The sequence below is a fragment of the Theileria parva genome (genome assembly GCF_000165365.1).
Source record: "Theileria parva strain Muguga chromosome 4 map unlocalized ctg_529, whole genome shotgun sequence".
In the NCBI taxonomy this organism is placed as follows: Eukaryota; Apicomplexa; class Aconoidasida; order Piroplasmida; family Theileriidae; genus Theileria; species Theileria parva.
This window is the reverse complement of record NW_876246.1, coordinates 493,010-515,455: the sequence shown is the minus strand read 5'-3', so window position 1 is coordinate 515,455 and position 22,446 is coordinate 493,010. Positions and strand designations below refer to the sequence as shown.

General features: G+C 35.4%; 9 protein-coding genes across 9 annotated transcripts; 6 read left to right on the top strand and 3 right to left on the bottom strand.

The window, feature by feature from the left end:
- Positions 1-26: 26 nt before the first annotated feature.
- TpMuguga_04g00263 (uncharacterized protein) lies at positions 27-3,991 on the bottom strand. Its single transcript, XM_758805.2, has 3 exons — positions 3,379-3,991; positions 3,288-3,348; positions 27-3,170 (listed from the first exon to the last, which is right to left on the bottom strand). The coding sequence occupies exons 1-3, from the start codon at positions 3,431-3,433 to the stop codon at positions 539-541; spliced, it is 2,748 nt and encodes a 915-aa protein (XP_763898.1). The 5' UTR covers positions 3,434-3,991; the 3' UTR covers positions 27-538.
- A 149-nt stretch (positions 3,992-4,140) lies between these two features.
- TpMuguga_04g00262 (uncharacterized protein) lies at positions 4,141-4,590 on the top strand (the record flags this gene model as incomplete). Its single annotated transcript, XM_758804.1, has 2 exons — positions 4,141-4,355; positions 4,530-4,590. 2 exons carry the CDS (start codon positions 4,141-4,143, stop codon positions 4,588-4,590), a joined length of 276 nt encoding a protein of 91 aa, XP_763897.1.
- Positions 4,591-4,930: 340 nt separating this feature from the next.
- On the top strand, positions 4,931-6,530 carry TpMuguga_04g00261 (CAF1 family ribonuclease family protein). Its single transcript, XM_061305953.1, has 10 exons — positions 4,931-5,023; positions 5,055-5,149; positions 5,182-5,264; positions 5,481-5,699; positions 5,763-5,840; positions 5,871-5,909; positions 5,991-6,057; positions 6,086-6,151; positions 6,282-6,361; positions 6,391-6,530. Exons 2-10 carry the CDS (start codon positions 5,078-5,080, stop codon positions 6,491-6,493), a joined length of 807 nt encoding a protein of 268 aa, XP_061161120.1. The 5' UTR covers positions 4,931-5,023; positions 5,055-5,077; the 3' UTR covers positions 6,494-6,530.
- Positions 6,531-6,844: 314 nt separating this feature from the next.
- On the top strand, positions 6,845-10,133 carry TpMuguga_04g00260 (uncharacterized protein; the record flags this gene model as incomplete). The annotated part of the gene is made up of 6 exons (XM_758802.2): positions 6,845-6,970; positions 7,022-9,463; positions 9,514-9,612; positions 9,674-9,772; positions 9,898-10,025; positions 10,091-10,133. The coding sequence occupies 6 exons, from the start codon at positions 6,845-6,847 to the stop codon at positions 10,131-10,133; spliced, it is 2,937 nt and encodes a 978-aa protein (XP_763895.2).
- Positions 10,134-10,161: 28 nt separating this feature from the next.
- On the bottom strand, positions 10,162-12,532 carry TpMuguga_04g00259 (uncharacterized protein; the record flags this gene model as incomplete). Its single annotated transcript, XM_061305952.1, has 11 exons — positions 12,294-12,532; positions 12,173-12,263; positions 11,189-11,270; positions 11,043-11,112; positions 10,952-11,013; positions 10,712-10,922; positions 10,615-10,679; positions 10,548-10,583; positions 10,336-10,419; positions 10,235-10,306; positions 10,162-10,203 (listed from the first exon to the last, which is right to left on the bottom strand). Exons 1-11 carry the CDS (start codon positions 12,337-12,339, stop codon positions 10,162-10,164), a joined length of 861 nt encoding a protein of 286 aa, XP_061161119.1. The 5' UTR covers positions 12,340-12,532.
- A 65-nt stretch (positions 12,533-12,597) lies between these two features.
- Positions 12,598-16,366, top strand: RRN3 (RNA polymerase I specific transcription initiation factor RRN3 family protein). Its single transcript, XM_758800.2, has 4 exons — positions 12,598-12,874; positions 12,961-14,138; positions 14,295-15,811; positions 15,960-16,366. Exons 1-4 carry the CDS (start codon positions 12,789-12,791, stop codon positions 16,092-16,094), a joined length of 2,916 nt encoding a protein of 971 aa, XP_763893.1. The 5' UTR covers positions 12,598-12,788; the 3' UTR covers positions 16,095-16,366.
- On the bottom strand, positions 15,867-17,472 carry TpMuguga_04g00257 (uncharacterized protein). The gene is made up of 8 exons (XM_758799.2): positions 17,231-17,472; positions 17,072-17,163; positions 16,979-17,040; positions 16,749-16,855; positions 16,643-16,716; positions 16,535-16,607; positions 16,305-16,361; positions 15,867-16,223 (listed from the first exon to the last, which is right to left on the bottom strand). The coding sequence occupies exons 1-8, from the start codon at positions 17,315-17,317 to the stop codon at positions 16,152-16,154; spliced, it is 624 nt and encodes a 207-aa protein (XP_763892.1). The 5' UTR covers positions 17,318-17,472; the 3' UTR covers positions 15,867-16,151.
- A 315-nt stretch (positions 17,473-17,787) lies between these two features.
- TpMuguga_04g00256 (putative integral membrane protein) lies at positions 17,788-19,797 on the top strand. The gene has a single exon (XM_758798.2). It carries the CDS (start codon positions 18,267-18,269, stop codon positions 19,779-19,781), a length of 1,515 nt encoding a protein of 504 aa, XP_763891.1. The 5' UTR covers positions 17,788-18,266; the 3' UTR covers positions 19,782-19,797.
- A 419-nt stretch (positions 19,798-20,216) lies between these two features.
- Positions 20,217-22,416, top strand: TpMuguga_04g00255 (uncharacterized protein). Its single transcript, XM_758797.2, has one exon. The coding sequence runs from the start codon at positions 20,323-20,325 to the stop codon at positions 22,390-22,392; it is 2,070 nt and encodes a 689-aa protein (XP_763890.1). The 5' UTR covers positions 20,217-20,322; the 3' UTR covers positions 22,393-22,416.
- The last annotated feature ends 30 nt before the right edge of the window (positions 22,417-22,446 follow it).

The window sequence follows — 22,446 nt, the reverse complement described above, 5'->3', positions numbered from 1 at the left end:
TATAGTATATTAAATAGTGTATAATGTGGATGTTTAAAAAATTAGAGTATCCAAATGTTTATGTATCCAAAGGTGTGGAATAGGTGTTTCATGTTTAAATTGTAAGTGTATTTAAAGGTTTCTAAACAGTAGTAAACTTCCAGTGTCATGTAAAAATCTCAATGTTATTCCCGTGTTAAATCCACAAATGTCAGCTGTATGACATTGCCCACCACTTGAAACAAATTCTTTAAAACGAACAGAATGGTTAAAACAACTAAAAATCTTTAAAAAGAACCAACGAATGGTTTAAAACAAGAGAACTGAAAAGTTCGAAAAGAAACAAAATGAAAAAATACTTTAAAAATGAAATTACGCTGCAAAAAATTCTTCACATTGTAATCAAGTAAATTAATTGCAAAATTATTCACATTATAATCAGGCGTAAAATTATTCACATTGTAAAATTTTTAATTGTAAAATTTTTAATTGTAAATTTTTTAATTGTAAAATTTTTAATTGTAAAATTGTGAAATATTTGTGAGAGAATGGGAGTGGATCATAGATTGGACCAAATTTTATAAGATTGTTTGTATTGTTCGTCGTACCCGGTGCTGAAAATGCCGCAAAAGTCTCTCACCAGAGGATCGTCCTCAAACTTCTCCGGACCCAAACTCGGAAACTCCATACTCAACTCCTCAAACTTACCCCAACTCTCAATCACACCATCCTTAACCACGTTAACCGCATCTCCATTGTCAACCTTATCATTCTCAACCGTATCACCAGTGTCACCCGTATTATTCTCAACCGTATTGTTAGTTCTATTATTGTCAACTCTATTATTATTGTCAGCTGTATTATTGTCAAGTCTGTCAACTCTATTATTATTATTGTAACCGGTATCTTTGGTAATCAGGTTGAGTATGTAGTCTTTGCTGCTTTTGAGGCGGTGTATGACTTGGCTGTAGGTGCCCTGGGTCAAATTACCCTTGGAGCTGATAGTCTCAGTATCAGCCTCAACACTGTACAGGGACGGGTAATCGTTGCCCAAATTTCCAGGGCACATGCTATAATCCTGCGTATCAGAATTCGCAGAGTCGACCGTAGTAACCGTATTGACAGTAGGGATAGGGTTCACAGTGTTTGCGGTGATAGAGTTCGTAGTGTTGACAGTGTTGATACTGTTGACGGTGTTTGGACATGAAGAGTTGATTGATTCCACTGTAAATCCGTCTGCAACAACTGAACCAATTGTACCAACACTACTTACAGAACTAACACTCACACCACTACTGCCAACTGAACCCACGCTACCAACTGAACTCACACTACCAACTGAACTTACGGTACCAACACTGGTTACAGAGTTTACACTACCAACAGAACTCACGGTACCGACACTACCGGTCAAACAAGTGCCAACAGAACTGACAGTGGCAACACTCCCACCAGTGGTTACGGAACCGGTCAAAGAATTCTCGAGAGAGGATGACTTGCGTGAGATTTTAGCGGCGATGCGTTTTCCGGAAGAGACGAGTTTCAGTTCCTCGAGGTGCGGTTGTATGATATCCAGCAGGTGTGCGAGTTCGTCGGGCTGCGCCACGTTTAAAACTCGCTGAATCACGTAGTTGCCAAAGGGGTCCAAGATCAAATCGTGTAACACAGAGAACGGCAGGTTGAGGAACCTGGAAACTAAATTACTCCTCACCGACGAGGGGCAAAAGATAAGACAGCGTTCCACCACGTTGGAGCTGAACTTGTGTTTAGAGAATTTCGTGAGATCCTCACAAAGCAGTGAGACAATTCTAGCATTAACTGCGTCATCACGGAGACGTAGCACATATTGAATCACATAGTTACCATACGCATCTTCTACTAATTCCAAGGTTTTGGCGGCAATGGTGTCTACTAGTTTTGCACGCTGGGTTGGACTTGCTGCGTCAATGCATCTTTGCATGACACAGCAGCCGTGTCGATGTGTCGCTAATCCAACACAGTGCTCATTCATTGCTCTGTAAATAAACTCACAGTCGTCACTACTTAAGGCTACTAGACACTTTTGGATCACGTGGTTGCCGTTCAGGTCATTTATCAGTTCCACGACTCCGGCTGATAAAATGGCCGTAATCCTGTTAACGTTATTGCCTGAAACTACTTCAATTAACTTCTGAATAGCTCTTGTCCCGTGCATGTTGAGGCAAATTGGTATAAACTGCGTCTCACAGCCTGTGATGATATCGCCCAGCTGGCCAGCATCACACACACTCATCAGCTTCTGGCATAAATAATTCCCAAACGGATCAGTCATGAGGAGAAACAAATTATCCAAAACCTCGCGTAAAACTGCTGAGGTGAAGGCTGTGTCACTGCATTCAAGTTGCCGCTGCAGCATTCTGCAACCCGTCTGATCCTGAGCTATTGCTGCCACGTTGCCAAGAATTTGACAGTTAAAAAACGAATCCTTAAGCCAAGCGTAGTTTAAACCGCTGAAACTTGGTCTTGTCACCGGTCTTGGCTTTGCCTTTAAAGGAGGACTTCGAGGTGTAAAGGTCCGAACTGGTGTTACGCCCTTCTCAGGCCTACGTCGACCTCTTCTCCCACGTAATCTGTCCTTCTTCATGCCATTTATGTCCGGTGACGAGTCAGTGTCCGAGTTTAAACTCACGCAAGTGTCATACAGACGTCGCACCATCGGATCCAGTGAACTTAACTTTAAACTATCCGGCACGTCAGACTCCGTTGGGATTAATCTCGGCGTATCCAACTGCTTTAACATGGATTCCGTAAGTGAATCCATGCTATACCCAAGCCCCTGGGGACACTCCTCAAATGAACCATCGGTGTATCTAGTTGAAAATGATTCACAGTTAACGTAATCCGTATGAAATGGCTTCACAGGCTCCGTCAACACATCCAAATGCGGACTCATATAGTGGCCATCATATTGTTGACTGTCATAGTGTCCAGAATCGTAATGTTGGCTGTCGTAGTGTTGGTTATCGTAGTGAGTAGTGTCATAGTGTGATGTGTCATAGTTTGCAGTGTCATAGTGTGAGGACTCGTAGTGTTGATTGTCGTAATGTTGTGTATCGTAGGGTTGAGTTGGGTCATACTGTGAGGACTCATAGTGTGCTGAATCGTACTGAGAAGGTAAGTAATCCATCGCATTATATCCGCCAAATCCGTCACTAATCATTATTATATTATAGTATAGTAAATAGTATAGTATGGTAAATAGTAGGTAAATAGTAGGTAAATAGTATGGTAAATAGTATGGTTAAATTGGGGAGAGTGTATTAGGATACAGATCGAGATTGAGGTAAGAGTAATTGAGTTGTGTGAAATCTAGAGTGTCGGATTTGTAGTCTGAAAAGGATTAAATTAATAATTTCATACCGTTGGAATTGAAAAGGTTGAATGATTCATCATTGTAGAAGTTTGCTGTAGACATTTTCAGAGTAAACAAATCTTGCAAAGGGCCAAATTTATGAAAAACTCCACAAAAACAAAATATACAACAACTTGGAATAAACTAACAAATTTCCCTAGGAATCATAAAAATTTCATTAAATTTAAATTCCGTTTAAATTCTATTAAATTCCTTTTAAATTCTACTAAATTCCGTTTAAATTTTGATAAATTATGACGAATAATGATAAATTAGTGTAAAAATTTGGTTGTTTTGGTTAAAATTGTTTAAGATTTGTTGATAAATCTTGGTTATAAAATATATTACAGGAAGGTTAACATTGGCTAATATACAAAGGGGTGAGGGAGTATTAGAATGAAGTCATTTTGTGTAGAGTAACAAAAGGGCCAGGTTGATTAAATTTGTGAGATTCTATACTAATAGTAATCTGAGGTGAATGAGGAATCAGAAATGTGCATATGATCCGCCAAACGTTAAAGAAACATAATCAAGTACCTGGGAGGAAATATCAAGAAAAGACATCACAACACTGAAATAAATAACTAAAATGGCCAGTAAAGGCAGACTAGGGAGATAGAGTGTTAAATCTTATGTTGTAATGGGGTTGGAACTGCTACCTTCTACGCCAATTGTGTGGGTCCGAACCCTAAAAATCATAAAAATACAAACGCCGACACTTAATCAAACCATACCAATTCCTATTTCTTGTGTCTGGTCACGAGAATTCAATGTGTCCACAACTCCACACCATTCTCATTCCACACCCTAAACTCAACTTTATTATTCCCACACTCGCACAAAAAAATTATTTTTACATATTTTTATATATTTATCCCTTCGCCAGGAATTGGATTCCAACACTTTTCAACACCCTTTCACAGCTTCACATTGTCGTGCCGGAGTCTCATTTAACACATTCTAACCTAAAATTTTTATTCCCTCAGTTTTTATCAATTTTTAAATTATTTTATTAATTATTTTTCAACAATTTTTATAACATTTAAGACTAAAATTTTGTTTGTGTTGATGATTCCAATGGAATAATTAAGCAGCTTTATAATTACTTCATTTGAGCTTCTTTTAAATTTTATTTGGTAAATTATTTTATTTACTTTAGTGTGACGAGTTTTCTCAATGTTCTGTGCCAGTGTGTGATCTCAAGTCTGGATTCCACCTAGTTGATATTTTTTAAAAATATTTTCTAAATTTTAATTCTTTTTTATTATTTATTAATTTTTTTCCTTTAAATTTTATAAATTTTTATTACTTTGTTTAGTAATTAGAATATTTTTTACTGTGTTAATAATTTGTCAGTATAAAATATTATGGATGGATCTGAGTCTCAGAATTCTGATCTCGATTCCATCCTTGACAAAATTCCAAATTCCAAATTCATCGTCATCGATTGCGGTAAATCATCCAATCTTATCATTCATACAATCTATTTTATAACAATTTATTTTACAACAATTGATTTTATTTTTATTATTATTATTATTATTAATTTGTGTTGTTTAGAGTTTAGTGGAATAAATCCGAAATCTAAGTCGATTCGAACATTGGATGATTATTTATTATCACTAAAAGATGACGTGGAGGAATACGCCTTGTGTAATAAATAACTGTGTAAATCTGTCTATAGTACAAATCGGCTTCTGTTTAGCTATGAATTCGCAAAATTCTGAGCAAGAACTCTGGCAATTATATCCCTACAGCTTTTATACACTTTCTTCCGAAGTTTTTTCCACTCAGTATCCAATTTGTTCCAGATTACAAACACGATTTTTCTTAATGAGAGTATGAAATGGCTCAGAGATAACGGATTCAGCCTAGATAAATGGATCGATCAAGGGTATTATCAATCCCGTTTCCTCATTTTTACCACTTCTATACCATTTATTTACTGTTGATTAGTTAGTTTGGTTATTTATGGCGAAATTTTCAATCTTAAGCCCACTTTTGGATGAAATTGATATAATTTTACCTAATATAATATTACCTAATAATTTTACCTAATATTATAATTTCACCCGATTACTAAGATGTTAGCTGTGTAAATATTGGATAGGATGGATTTTAAGAGGTTAGGGGATCGTTATTATAATTCTGGCGGTTATATAATGAAGAGGAACAGGTCGAATCAGTTACATGAGGTGATTCGGACAATAATTGAGTACCGAATTCCACTTGTTTTCCACAACGGAATGCTCGATATTCTTCACATTTATGATAAATTTATCGCTCAAATCCCCGAAAAACCAACTCAAATCTCAAAAGAAATTTCAAAGTTACTCCCTACTCAGTAGACTACAATAGTTATATATGACATGGTTGTGTTAATTGGAATTAGAATATTTGTTGGAGGGATATTTGATACAAAGCTTGTTGGTAAATATTTGTTTGATAATCTCAATTGTACACTTTTAAAGTATTTTTCAACTTTTCCAGCCATTTTCAGAAACACTTGTCTCCCCGTTCTTTACACTACTCTCACCAGGTAATTAACACATTTGCCACTTAACACTAATGATTTAGTTAATATATTATATAGGTAAGGAGCTGTGCAATAATATGAAAGTATGTGTGATATGAAGAACTTGGTCTCGTTAGCGAAGGAACGAAGTCACTTAAACTACTTCGACAAGGTAATTAAAACTCATTACAACCTTTTAGGACACTGGAAACATCAACGATAAACTCTTCCATGACGCCGGATTCGACTCCCTCGTTACCGCTATCGTATAACATTACTCATTTACCATATTTGTACTATTGTAATTATAGTACTAAGTATACTAGGGTAAATAAGGGTAAATAAGGGTAGACAAGGGTAAATAGGGGTAAACAAGGGGTAAAATGGTGTGTATAGGTGTTTTGTTTGGAGTTGGAGATACTGGCGAGGAGTGAGAATTTGAGGGCTGAGAATCTGGTTGAGCTGGGAAACAAAAAGTAACTTCGTAAGTAATTGATATTTTTAGGGATTTGGGGAATCATATCCCGAAATTAATCAACTGTTACCACGTCCATGACCCAATTGATGAAGCAATTTATAACTTCACAGAACACTCCAAAAGAAATTAACAGTAAGTTAAACCTTCCAAATAATATTTTCCCACCCATACATATTATAAATCTTAGTTCAGTTGGTGAAATTTTATGAATTTGGTAAAAATTGATAAATTTAGTGAAAATAAATAATTCCAGAGAAAATCAGTAATTTTATTGAAAAATAATAAAATAAAGATTTTTAATATTTAGTAAAAATGGTTTTAATAATTTAATGATTGAATGTGTAAAATTGAGTTTGTGGTATGGTTGGGGTTCCGGTTTACCTGAATTAGTAATTTTATTGAAAATTTTATACCCTAAAATTAATGTTAAGGGTGTAAATAAATATAAAATTAATATGTAAAAGTTATGTAAAATTTACTAATGCAAGTTTTCAGTAATGGACCTTCATCTCAGGAACTTCACTTTCCTGAACAAAGTACCATCCGGAGATATTACATTGAAACAAACGCCAATTACATCACTCAAAATTACTCCTTACCCTTACAAGTTCCACTCTAAATATTATTATTATTATATTATTGTTATTAATATTTTTAGGATGAGCTTGATTCGTTTAAATTTTACGTGGTAGCTCGGAGGAATTATTCGTTGGATGTGCCGTTTATTGTTCCTAGATTTTTCAGCCAGTATAGTTCTGATTTCGGACTCTTTTCAGCCTCTGAAGAACCGTCAAATGATTTCTTCGATCGCGGGATCACATCAACTGAAGATGCTGAGCTAAATGATTCTCCCTTCCCATTATCTTCTCAGTTTACACAGTCACAACCAACAACACAATTATCTCAGTTTACACAGTCACATCCACAGACTCACTCTATTCAATCTACACAAACCAGGGGATTGTCACAGTCTGCTCAGTTAACACAGACTAGACTAACAAGGTCTAAATCCTTGGGTATACAATCCGAACCCTTGACACATTCTGAACCTGTGGTACATTCTGAACCTGTAATACAGTTGGAACCTGTGATACAATCTGAGAGATTGTATGGAGAGGTTAGGGATTTGAATAGGATTGATAATAGGCTTGAAAATTTACGGGATACGGTTGACATTTTACATCAAAGTGTTAACAGAATTTCAAATAAATTAGACACGATTCCAGTACAACTGACAAGTAAGACGACAGAATTAGAACTAACTGAGAAACCTGGACTACAGGTTTCAAGGGGCAGATCCAGAGAACCGGAACCAAGGGATAAAACAAGTGAATTACAACCATTGAGAGGCAGATCTAGGGAACCTGGAATCAGGGGTAGACCTAGACTACAATCATCTAGGAGTAGATCTAGAGGTTTATCCAGAGAATCTGATACTCTAAGAGGTTTATCTAGGGAATCTGATACTATAAGAGGTTTATCTAGAGAATCTGAATTACCAAGGGATAAACCTCTGGAACTAGTTGGGACAGTTGATGGAAGAGAATTGGAGGATAAGGATGAGAATCCTGACTTTTCAAGTCATTTTCAAGAACCTTTTAGGGAAAGTTTATTCGATGATTCTCAATCTTATCCTCAATCTCCTCACATTTCACCTCAACCCATCTCTAAACCCGTAGACACTGATGCCATGGAGACTCTGGACACTATTGTATCAGAGAGAACTCTGGAAATTCCTGCGAAACCTATGAGAACTGGTAAAGTTGGAAGACCCAAAGGCTCAACTAAATCCTCCAAATCACTCTCAAACACAAACACAAACGCAAAAGGTCTAAACACTGTTAACACTACCCTTGGTACTATGACTAGGGGAAAAGAGCTGACTACATATAAGAGAACTGATACGAGTAATGTATTGTATAAATTAAACCGTAAAGGTGTGAGTTTGGGTAAAAGACCACGAGGTAGACCGAAAGGTGTAAGGAAAGGTTCCTCACGCTCAACCTCAAGACGTGGTTCAGATCTCAAAGATTTCACCGAACCATCTAGGATTACAAGTAAGTCTAGAACTAGCAGATCTACGACTAGTAGATCGAGAACTGCTATAACACCTGTTACTAAGACACCGGCTATAACACCTGGAGATTTAACGCCGGTAAGAAGTATGGTACCGATGAGAAGAACGAGGCATAGAAGACCATCAATAAATAGTTCTTCTTTATTGAACAGTTTGTATATATTCAAGAGAAGGGAAAGTGACGCTAGTGATTGGCCGTACGGTCATGAATCTGTGACTCGGAGTGTGAGATATCCAAAACGTTCCAGACTTCCACCAAGTCAACACTGGGCCTCAAACGTCATCTCAGACGGTACTTCAGTAGTTTTTCTAGCCGGCGTATCCAAATCTCGGAAACATAAACATCGGGATAGGAGTAGCACTGAGAGTAATATTGCGGGGGGAATATTTGGAAATGAGGTACCGGACAGTTCACTGGTTTTGACCAGGGAGAACGGCGATGTGGAGCTTAGGCTAGTTGATAAAAGTGCTGAGGACACGCCGAAACTTAGGAGAATCTCAGATTACCTGCAAACCTTCTCCAGTAAAGTAACCTCAGTACCCAGACGCAGAGGCAGACCCAGGAAATTGCCACTTATACCACCACTTACTCAATTAGCACCCAAAAATAGGACTCAATTAGCACCCAAAAATAGGACTCAGTTAGTACCCAAAAATAGGACTCAGTTAGTACCCAAAAATAGGAATCAATTAGTTCCTAGTGATGGTACTGCTGTAGTACCTGGGGATAGTACTATAGTTCCTAGTGATGTTGTTTCTGGTACTGAAATAGTACCAATAGAGGAAACTGACGTACAACCACCTGACGCCGTAATTCGTAAGAAAAAGCTGGGAAGAGTGAGGATAAGGAGAGATTTATCAGTGGATGAGGCGTTGGAGATATTGAAGGAGGCTCCGATGATATATGACGAGAAGGGCCTGGAAATATCATTTGAGAGTCCGAAATATACTAAAGAATTATCAATTTTAAAGCGCAGAATTAACAGAAGAAAGAACTTCCACCAACAACTCCTTACTCCAGAGGTAACATCTAAATTTAATTTTAACAATTTCAACAATTTAATGTGTTTTAGGACAATTTCGACTCGTTTGTTGAGGATGAAACTGATAGAATTTATTACAAATCGATTTATCCTCCCTACGAAGATACCTCACAAATTCAACAGTGCCACGTATCCTTACTAAGTTATACAGTCTACTATTTAGTTATTATACTTGGTAATGTGTTTTTAGATATATCCGATGATAATAACGCATCAAATAAGAACATCAATTCTGGTCATACCAACAAATGAAACACTCTCACTAGGAAACATCAAAACCAATTTCATCGTACCACTTACTCCGTTATCTCTAATTACTCCGTTATCTCTAATTACTCCGTTATCTCTAATTACTCCGTTATCTCGTAATTATACCATTTACTAGTTATTACAATAATGTACATAATACTGCAGTGTGGTTGGGTGTGTAGTGGTGGTAATGTAGTATTGATGATGGATGAGGTGGAGGTACAGCGGGTACAGGAAAAGGAATTATTCTTCCTTTCAAGTTTCAATCACTGGACCATAGAAAATAATAACTCGTAACTCACTAACTCAGTTACACAGTAGTTACTCTATACCAAATTATAGTGTAAATATTGCCTAGAGAATTGGAAGCGCATATCGCATTAACATTTGTATGTGTATAATATTATAAATTTCACTATAATTTGTATATTATTGAGTTTTAAAGAGAGTAATAGTGGCTTCATTGTAGCCCTGAAAAAGTATAAAATAATATAAAAGATGCCATTCGTCGGCTTGTGATGACTTGTGCTGTGATTTTAACAAATCGATCCGCGTTCAATGATGTTAAATATATCTACACATAATTATTAGTTGTAGGGTTACCCGGGTATCAATAGCTGAATGCCATGTACCGGACAATTTTGAAAATACTGCATTATCCGTCTCCAAATACGGATCAAACTCCTCCTAATCAAATATTTATTCCGTTAATTTGTTAATAGTGTTAATATTGTTAATACTGTTGATATTGTTAATAGTATTAATAGTGTTAATAGTATTAATAGTGTTAATAGTATTAGTGGTGTTTTGGATACTTTGGAGTTGGTGAGATGAGTTTTGAAATTAGAAACCTGAACAAAATTAACTGCTACGAAATATTACTAAGATGGAGCAATTAAGTTCATGAGCAATTTCACGTAATTTAATCACAACAGTTGTGCTGTCTCCTGAACATAATAGAGAATTAGTGGTTGGATACGTTTCGTTGAGGAGAAATCAGTTTCATTGAAGAGTGAGCTGAGGATATGAATGGTGATGAGTCCGAGATGTGAATCTGAATTCTCTTGTGTATACCCGTTGTATGCGATAGTGTCCAGTATACACAAGAGATCAGATATTGAGACGCAAGGTATTATATAAACACGTTTCAATAGCTTTTCCAATTCTTCACTAGTTTTATCCTCAGCAAACTGATAAATTATTAACTTTGTGTAATTACATCAAATTTCCGTAGAAAACATTTGCAAGATTCGTAGAGTCTGTAGGGGTTTTGAGAGTAATCTGATCAATAATATTATGGTAAAAAATACTTGTGGTAATGACAATAGCATTGGCGTAAGGATCAGAATACAAATACTCAAATACCAAATGCGTTAAAAACTATGAAAATTATGTGTAAACTGTTGTGATTTGATTGTAATTTGAGTAATTTTGAGGTAATTAGAGTAAAAAATACTTCGGCATTGGCTTCGTAATCGTCACCAAAAAACTCAATGAGCTCCTGACTCCTTATACCGCCATCAAATAACACATTCAAACTATAATACACAAGATTAGTATATAGTAATAGCATAATACTGGATATTCTGGGTATAATTAGGTCTCCCGTAGTGGGCTGCCCGGGCCAGGTCAAGCACATAGCTATAGCAATAAGTACAAAGTATATTAAAAAATTGAATCGTGGATATTTAGATAATAGTTTTAAGAGTATTCTAAAGTTATAAATAAGAAATTTTATATTTATTTTGTAAATTTAAGGGAAGGTTCTAGTTTTTAATAGGTTAAAATTCTATCTTTTAAAACTAATTTTCAAATAATTTACTAATAATTTAAACCAAAATTATCTATTTTTAGGGTAATTAGTAGATATTTTCGGTTTTATAGCTAAATAACACTGTATAATAACACCTCAAGTGTATCTGAGGATACATAAAGAACCCAAATTTTCTACACTAATAAACAACTTTTAGAACTAATTTTAAGTAGTTTTATGTCTAAAATGATGTGCTAAATATGTTAGAATTAATTAATTTAATTTTCTAAATAGTCGAAAATTTTTCATTTTTTTCAAAACCCAAATGTCACTTTTGGGTCCGGGCCAAAATGGCCAAAATTCGAAAATTTTAAAAATTCCAAATTTCCACACCAACCAACAGATTTCACATTGTTAAGCATCAGAAAATTCATAAATAAAAAAAATTAGCTGTGTACACTGAATTATAGCATGTGCTTGACAAGGCCTGGATAATCAACCCAGGGGGACCTAATTATATAGCTAGAGCAGGTAGTACTGTAAATATACGCAGTATAGTATATACATATATGTATAGTACTAATAGTAGTCTAATAAGTAATAAATACTTAAGGTATAGGTATTCCAGGGGTATGAATATGATAACACGTAGTAACAGAAGTACATAGAGAGTGGATTAGAACAAACTTAGGAGAGGAAGTTGGCGTAATTCGTTTAGATTTGAGGTTTAGGAGAGAGTTTTGACTATATTCATCAAGTAGTGAAGTGATTGAATTGGCTGAACACTAATGAGAGAGGAATGAAGTACCAGAATCATAATTTGAAGAAGTAATTGAATCTACTGATAATGTCATTTCAAGTAAATTTAAACTCTTTTAGAGCCAAAAATTATTAATTTAGAGGTAAAAACTGTGTAATAACATGAAAATGGAAAGAATTAAAATTTCACAAAATTCCCAAAAATAAAAAAATATATCATTAAAAATATTACTAAAATTGATAAAATTGATAAATTTAAGTGGTATGTTAAAATTTGAGTGAAAATATAGAGGGAATTTGATGGTAGGAAGTAGGGTATGAAGAGTTTGTTTTAGTAGTAATTTTCTGGGCATATGTATTTTTTAAACGTTTATTTAACTAATATAAATAATATGGGCTACAATTCAAACCCAATTTACGTTTATTATGCTTTTTCCCCAAACTTTCTATTTCGAGATAAATCGCAAATAAAACTTAAAATCGTCCCGCCCTAAACCGAAATAATCATAAATTTTATTATTTAGGATTAGGAAAAAAGGAAAAGATGAAGAAGTTAATGGGCTTTAATTTCCCAGGGGATTTCAACCTCAACTCAAACTTACGTCTAGATTCCAATCCACAAATCATCACGTTAGATTCTTTTCAACCCATTAATTATCTAATATTTATACCATAATAATATTGTATTATAATAATAATTAAATAATAATGTTTAGAGATTTGAACGATTTGGTAATGTCGAGTCCGTTGGATAATGATAATTTATTATTGTTTGTGGAGTTGTTGGTGAATAGATTTGACTGGATAAATGCAAATTTGGAGGAGATTGACAAGTGTAAAAATGCGGTTTTGGACCTCATTTCCATTGATGGAACTTGCGTTGACTGGCTTGTAAAACGGCTAATTACATATTTTAAATCTGTTAATAAGGAGCATTTGAAGGTGGATTTATGTTCCCGTGAGTTTGACAGTGTTACGGAGCTTAAAAAATTCGTCAGAACGATTTTAACCACGTCTCCAGACGATCAGGAACTCACTGGAGATAATTTTAACTTCATGTACGAACTCATTGGATATCACTCCAGCGTCGATTTGAAGAAAAAAGTAATCTCAATATTCCCCTCGACACATAAAAATCCGTCGTTTAAAGGTCTGAGGTGTTTCTTTTACAGGGACCAGACTGGCACTGTGGACTTCTTCAGCTACGCTCGCTGTTGTGATAATGTCAAAACGAGGGGTCAAATACTGAGGGAACATTTGTGTGACTTGATAATTGAAATTTGCAAGTTAAGTCCGAGCATTCTGGGAACAATTGCGGATACGCTGGACCTGTGTTACCCGCATCATAATGTGCAAATTGAACATCATATCTCATTTACCAAGGCTATTTTATACCTATCAAAGTATCTACCAAGTATACGAATTCTCTTGTATAGGATATTAATTAACAAGTTAACAGTGATTGACTCGGAAATTAGACTTGCAGATCCCGTAGTCGACGTGGAAAAAGTTGAAAACTTAAGGTCTGAAAAGATTAATCAGCTGGCCACAGAGTTACTCAGTGGGCAGTCTGACACAACTCAGTACAAATCTGACGGAGCTAATTGGTTTCGAGATGTCTACGATAAACTCAGGACTGAGGAGGACTGCGACGACATGTCACAGAAGCTGGATTTCCTCATGGCGCTGGTGTTTGAGGATCTTCACTTACTACTGAACAGGTGCAACAAGTATAACTCAGCCACTATGAACAACGCCAGTATAACTGGTAGTAAAATCACTAAAAATACCTTACAGCACATACAATTGGATAATCACACAAGTAAAGACACGCACTCCAAATTCCCACTAGAACTCAGCACTCAACCCGGGACATCAACATCCCAAACCACAAGTATTTTTACCTAGTTATCCATAACCATGATCTTACAGTTTCCTCTCTTTTCTTGTACTCAGTATAGTAGTTACCCACACACCACTTTACCTTACCATATTATTATACCACAGTATTATACCATATTATAGTATTAGTAATTGATATCATTTTTAGGCGTAAATATGAAGGACACGTCTGAAAATATGAAGGACACGTCTGAAAATATGACCAAGAATAGCTCCGATGAATTGGAGGAAATGTATACACCGAAGAGTAGGAAGGAGCTGAGGGTACTGTCAAGTGAGACATGCTATGTCAACAGTGACTCTAGCTTCTCTGATACCACCGCCGATACTCTCACTCTCAACTCATCTTCACATTCAACTGTCACATCACACACTTTACACACTCTTAACACTGTTGATACTGTAGGAGTTGACACAGCAAACACAGTAGACACAGTAAACACAGTGGATACAGTAAACACAGTGGATACAGTGGATAAAGATCTACGGGAAGATAGTGAGGAGTTGCATAAGATGGTTCGAGAGTTATTTGAGGTGTTTGAGGAGGTGATATTACAGGCGTACAAGTGTAAGTATGTGCAGTTTATATACTTTTACGTCACATCGTTTGACGTTAAATTTTTGAAAATGTTCCTACAGCGGCTGTTTACTATCGTCTATGACAACGCACAACACGTAATTAAACGCAGAACCGCCGCATCTTACATCTCTTCACTCATCTGCAGAGCCAACTTCGTTCCACACCACTTTATCATCTCCACACTGACACATTTTTTTACTCTCCTCTCACCTTTCAATCAGTTCATACACAACTGTCATATCGCCAATAGTACTATTGTCAAGAGCACTATTGTCAAGGGTAATAGTCACAGTGTCAAGAGTAATAGTAGGGGTAACAGTAGGGGTATCTCCTGGGTTAACACTGTAAAGAGTAACTCCGGTGTTAACAGTAAAACAATTGGTGTACATCTGAATGCTGTTGGAGTAACGAAGAAGTTGAGTTTATTTTACTCGATATTGCAGGACATATTGTACATAATATGTTATCACACGGGTGTGGTATCGGGTTCTGAGACGTGCGTCTCATTTATTCAGAACACAGAAACGGGCCTTATGGCGTACCTAACTTCATATCTAGACCCGCTATCATACTGTAAAACGTCCGTAATCTCCCAGGCCATTAAATCAACCTCTCACTTTTCTAACTTAGCGTGTCTGAATGAATTCCTTAGGAGTAAGAATTATCTATTGGATACGAAGGAGTCGGAGCATTTTAAGTGGTCTTTTTACAGTCCCATAGACTCTTTTTTCCCATTTGATCCTTATCTACTACATCATTCCAGGTTCTACATTAGGGATAAATATATCTCACAGCCACACACTCCTGAGTCACCGGACCTCAATACACACACTGTTAAACCGAGTGAACTGGTAGACGAAGTAGTAGACGCGATAAAAAGTGATAAGAAAATGGTGGAAGATGATTTGAAACGTGTGTCTAAGTGTCTAGATGATTCACTTGGGTTTTCTTCAATTTCAAGATCACTCAAGGCGAAACTTGATACGCTTAGGAATTTTAACTCCGACACTCAAATCGAAGCCGATTACGATTTCTGGAATTACGAACATACCATTCAACAACTCGAATACAACACACAAGATCAGGTATACACTTACCACTGTAGTTACACCATTAATATCTTAGTATTAATAATAGTATTGATATTAGTATTAGTAATAGTATTGATATTAGAATTAGAATTGGTAATAGTATTGATATTAGTTTTGGTAAAATTGTGTGATGATGTTGTAGGATGAGAGAATGGAGGATTTGGGTTTGGGGATGGAGGACAGGAAGCACGGGTTATTGGAGTTGTTAACTTCGTCAAGTGCTTACAAATCCGCAATCACAAACTCCAAAAAAGCTAAACTGTGTCAAACACATTGAATACTCTTTACTCAGGTTACGGTTGTAATGTGAGTTATATTATTGTGTTGAGATGTATTATTGAGTTGAGATGTGGGATAGATAATGATTATAATCCATTTTAACTTTTTTGGATTGATATCTGGTCACCTGAATTATATATTATTGTGAATGATATAAGATTGTAAATGATATATGAATGTGACTGATATGTGATTGAGTATTTGGTACCCGTAGCTTGGATAAAAGATCATCGGTAACTCGACCTCTATAACCACTTTTCCTAATCTAATACATTATTCATATAACATCAGTATTAACCACCCACAGTACTATTGTATTGTAACTATTGTATTTAGATAAAGTATCCTAGGTATATAGTATCTTAGGTATGGTACTACAATAGTATAGTAAGTAGTTAGGGTAATATTACTACAATAGTAAGTAGATAGAGGTGATACAAGTTGTTCGACGGCGTATTCTTTGGACATGTTATGTTCGAGTGCTACTTCGGGTAAGTAAGTAGCAGAGTAACTGGATCCAGCATTAACAATCTTAGTATTTATTACCTGAAGCCGTTGGAATCAAATTCTACAACCAGGCCATGTTTACCAATCTCCCAATCCAAATAATCCTTACACTCCTAACCACCATAATAATAAGTTGTGTTGTTACTTCGTAGGAGTGTAGAAGTGAGAGTTTACAGATGAGATTTTGGATCTCTTTGGAACGTATCGGCGGGAATCTTGAATCCTGAAACGCACTCATCCTAGCATACTTCTCTACACAATTATTACCCCCTATTTATATATATTTAACCAAGTAAAATACTATAAAAAGTGTGTAAAATAATGAAATTAGTGTGTAAGAATGTGTAAAAATGTGTAAAAATGTGTAAGGGTTACTGAGATTGTTGAGGCTGGTGGGTTCGAGAGTGCCGATGCAGCCTCTTAAATCCTCGTCGTCACTAAACAAGAGTAAAAATAAGTTAGGAGAACCCGTTTTTAAGATTCCAGGTGACGAAAAGAGGACATCTGGCGTCTTGAGAAGTTAACTTTGCAAGACACTCACGACTCTCAGGCTTCTTATTCTAAAATAATTTATAACACTAATCATACTATGAAGTGTATAATTGAGTGGATAATTGTGTTTGGTACGTTTAATTCTTCTTCTAGAGCGTCGAAACAGACGACACAGAGAGAATCGTCAACGTCCTCAACAAACTTATCAAACTCGTTTGTCATAATATAATCAAATTAACGCATAAATTAACTAAATTAATGTAAAAAATGGATAAAAAAGTTAAATGACGTAATGATGTGAGATAAAAATAGTGTTAAAACCTTCCAAACAAAGTAAATAAAGTGACAAACTCGCTAAAAATAACTAAAAATAACTAAAAATAACTAAAAAAGATAAAAAAGATAAAAAAGATAAAAAAGATAAAAAAGATAAAAAAGATAAAAAAACTAAAAGTGTAAAAAATTGAGAAATTGTAAAAAATTAAATAATCACATGAATCAACCTAAAATAACTAAAATTGATAAAATTTTGTGAAAATAAATAATATAAATTTTGTTAGCTGAGGGAGAGATTTTGAAATTTTGGTATAAAATTAACATGTGTAAATTTAAGAGTGAGGAAGTTGTTGAAGTTGGAAATGTGGCACATTGAGGCCAGGATTGGATAATTCTAATCACAGAGTCACGGGAAATAAAATTAAAGAAATTTTTAAAATTAGTTAAAAGTAATTTTAAACCAAAAATTTAAAGAAATTATTTTAAAATTAATTAATTATACACACTGGATGGGGGATTAAACCAGGGATTTTAATAGATTTCGATTAAACTTTCTGGAACAATAAATTTGATAATATTTTAAAGGTAAATTTTTTTATATTACAACCGATTTAACGTTAAATTTTTATATTTTGAAGGGTAAAATTTTCGTAAAATTTGGCAGAGTTCGAAGGATTTGATGTTGAGATTTACAAGTTTTAAGGGCTTATTTTTTAATTTTTCAGTACCAAACAGATGATTTCCAAACAACCTTTTTATCAACATCTTTATCCACTTTTTTATCCGCATTTTATCCCTTTGTAGCCCTTGAGTTCAATTTTTTATCGTAAAATAACTTGAAATGGAAATTAAAAATAATAAATTTCAATTGTAATATAAATTTTTAATCCTTAAAATGAGCGTCAGGAGTTCTGGCAACCCTTCAGTTAGGAGCTCCGGGGACAATTCTGGGACCAAGAATTCCGTCAGGAACTTGAAGACTGGGATTTTCTCGTTGATAAGGAGTCAAAAAGCTTATTCCATAGTACTGCTAGTGAGTAGGCTGATTTTATCGGTATGTCAATCAGCTGTTTCACTGGACACTTGGTCGAGATTTTCAAAGCTTTCAAGGGCTCCAGACGACATTGACATGTCCCTGGAGACTTTAGAGAGTTTTACAGGTGATTTAACCTGGGTTCCAACCCCCGATATACCCGCCGAGGCGCCCGAACTTTACGGCCTAAACAGGTTATTTAACCTCTATTTGATAAGGCTGTCACACTACTTTCACGCTAGAATTTTAAGTTTTCTGGTGTACTTCAGCTCAATAATCTTTGGACTCCTGCTGGTCATGTGTTTATTCGACGTTTGTACAATAGTTTGGCGTAGGAAGAGAGTTAAGAATTTTTACCTGTTTTTCAGGTTTGGGTTTTACTGCGTTTTGTTTGGACTTGTGTTTTCACAGTTTATGTTCCTGCTGTATTATAATAATTTACTCTGCTCAATGGAGGGATTGTATCCGTTTCTATTTGTTAAATCAGGCGATGATAGACTTGAGTTACTACGGACTGGTGCCTGTGGGTTCTCACAACGGTTGATTTTTACGTATGTTATTTCATTTTTAACCTTGGTTCCCGATGCGTTTTTGATTCTAATTCCCATTTTACCCGCGTTTAGGAGTTACTCGTTTCTCAACGGGATGAAGTATTTTGGCTCTATATTCCTGCTGATAACGGCGTTTATAGCGTTGGATACGAGGAGGTTTATCTCTCTGGGCCAGAGCGCAAAAATCTTAGATTACGCTGTGGAAAAGTATAACGAGGAAGCTATTCGGGCGGGAAGACCTGAGTCAGTAATTAAGTTACTAAACAAGTCAAAATCGATGAAAATGCTCAACATGAAGGATGTGATTTCATACAGAGTTTTCAAGTCGATCAAGGACGTTGGCACCCAAATCGACCCAAAGTTCAGAGTACCAGATGACAAATTCAAGTTTGTAAGAAGTTTGGTACACTTTAATTTTGCCAGGCAGTTGTACGAGCAGTCGAAACAATCAAGTTTTTACTTCTTTCTGGTGGGTATTTACACGGGCGTTATCACAGTAATTGACGCCATGGTAGGCACTGTACTAATAATTAAACGGCATAAATTTTTATTACCAATTGTCGTGATTGTGAATTTCTTTTACTTTTTTACTAACATCGTGCACTGTATTTTGCTGCAGTTCCCAATGTATTTATCGAAGATTTTTTGTAAAGTCACGAGCTACGCCACGGATGAGGAGGGGATACTCTTTGAAACACTCGCACTCTCCCACCTTTCCTGCAAACTCAAGTACGTCTACAACTGCTCATTCGCACTCGTCATCTTCCTAGCCGTTTTAGGTTTCGCAAATGTAGTCAATCTATACTTTATACATAAAGCTCACTAATTTCTTTACTATCTTACATGGTAATATGTTTAGTATTTGGTATTTAAGGAGTTGTGGCTTAGGGTTTTGGTGTTGGTGTATGGGTTCATGGATAGTAAATTGGGTGTATACGATTATTCTATACTACATTTAAAGGTTTTAATGCCTTGTTATGTGTTTTAATAGAGTAATAAAGAATTGATTAACGGTATAATATTGGTATATTAATACTAAGTAATATACACTATAATACACATACTAGTATATATATATGTAGTAAGGTATGTACAGTATAATATGTGTAATAATGTATAAAATGTTAAACAAGCTAATAATGACATAATCGTAATAATATGATAATAATATTTGAATAATAAAAGGGTATGATGAATAGGACAGTGTTATAATATGTGGTATGAGTATAATGGAATAAATATTTTCAAGAATAAATGAATGGGTGAAAAATATAAATGTGTAAAATATAAGATTGTATAAAAGATTGGAAAGATCTGGGAAAAAAATCTGAGGATATAATGCGAGATCTAGAAAAATAAATTTGTAAATGTTTGGCGAGGACATTTTAAACTATAACAAGGCGTATTTAAGCTTTGATCTGGATCATTTGGAGTTAGATCCAGTGGAGTTGAGTATAAACAACGAGAGCTCAGCGTTAGAGTACAGGTACTACGAGGAGTTTGATGAAGGGCACTACATGTGCAAGAAAAATTACGCCTTTAACAAAATCACAGGCTTCGTGACTGAGGATTTTGAGCACAGATTCACAAACACCAGGAATATTATTACTCGTCAACGAGAAGTCATTTGGTTCACAACTGACACTAGCCAGTATGCCTTCCAAATCACAGTTAAACTTAATAACATTTACAAGAATAACAAGAGTATTACATTACATTTGGTAAATGGAGATGTAAAGAGACTTGGTTGGATTAACGGGAAATGGGTTGAGAATAGTAGAACTGAGCTAGACATCACAAAGGGTTGGGAATCCAAAGAGTATAAAATTACAGGAGATGGAAGAATTAGAAACTTCCAAACATCTGAAGGGTTTGTATTTAAGAAAATCGTTCAATCTCACTGGTTATTCTTTGATGATGAGAAGGTTATTTGGGAGGCTGGGAGTGACTTGGAATGTTCAAGGTCAGTATCAATGTTTTCAGGCGACAAAGGCTCTAAATATCTCGCCGTATTAATGGCCAACAACGATTATCAATTATTTTACAAGGCGAATAATAAAAAGCCTTGGAAAAACATTACCAGAAAGAGACTCACAAAAAACATCTTCAGACGCCATAAAATTGAAAAAACGATAGTAAAAAACTTGGAGGATGGATTATATGAAACTGTAATCTATGACATGTATTATATAGTAAGACTTTTAAGGAATACAAAGGGCAGAATTGGGTTTAACATTTATCCTGATCAAGCGAATTGTGACTACTATTACACTAATCTCATGACAAATCGAGTTGTCGTAACTCACAATGGCATGTTTTTAGAAGTTGACCCCAAGAGAAGTATTTACACTACCAGAAGTTATGATCTGGAATATTACAACGAATCTGACTATGATAAGAGTTTTAGCCCTGACTCTGGCAATGATCGTGTTTTTGACCCTTTCTTCTGTTACAAAAACAACAGTTTCAAGACGAAATCTGTAGCCATCAGTGATGTTAAAAAGAGATTCTTCAGTCCCAACGCAAAGAAAATTGCAAATCCAATACCAAAACTACAAAATATTACCACGAATCAGGAAAATCCCAGAGACGTAATTAGGAGTAATTCACAGCCAATTACCAACAGTAGTGTTAACAGGAGTAACTCACACCCAAACACTTCGGAAATAAATAGAAGTAAATCCACCGTAAACACCGGTGAATTTAGTAACTCCACTGTTAACGCTGTGGAATTGAGTAACTCCAGTGTTAATAATGGAGAATTGAGTAACTCCAGTATTAACAGTGTGGAAAAGAGTACGGGGGAATTGAAGGGAATAATGTTGGACATTGGAAGTGAGGAGGGGGAGAGTTATAATTACTATAGAGAGGACGAGTTTGTGCAATTTGATTGTAAAAAGGGATATAAATTTGACAGAGTAATTTTATGTGAGAGTTTATACATTGATCCTCAGGTCATTTGGGAGCAGAATGATCCCTTGGAGATAGTAACTCATGTATCATTTTTACACTCTTCTGAGCAGTATTTATTGTTATTTTCAAGTTACTACAGGTACAGATTATTCAAATGTTCCAGTGACCGGACTTGGGAGGACATAACTGAAAGTAGTATTAAGATGAGTAAATTTATCTTTTACGGCGCGGGAGAGAGGGTAATTTACCCTTCAGAGGTTAGTGTTGATTTATTTAAGTTCCAATTTGAGGTTAAAATTAACTGCTACAAGGTAGTTTACGACAAGGGTAAAATCTCCAAAACCTGTGAAATGAACCGTAAAATCAAGAGAATCGTAGTTAAACTACTGGAGAATAGAGTTGATATTTTCTATACTGAGAAGTTTGTACAACGGCTCCTGGTCAAAGATAATAAAGTACAAATCTCAATCCATGACGTATGCGATCATTACTCACATCATAAACCCACACTCACACACTCTTAATCCAGTTAATCTCATAACATACAATATTAACTATACTACCGTAACTAAGTAATA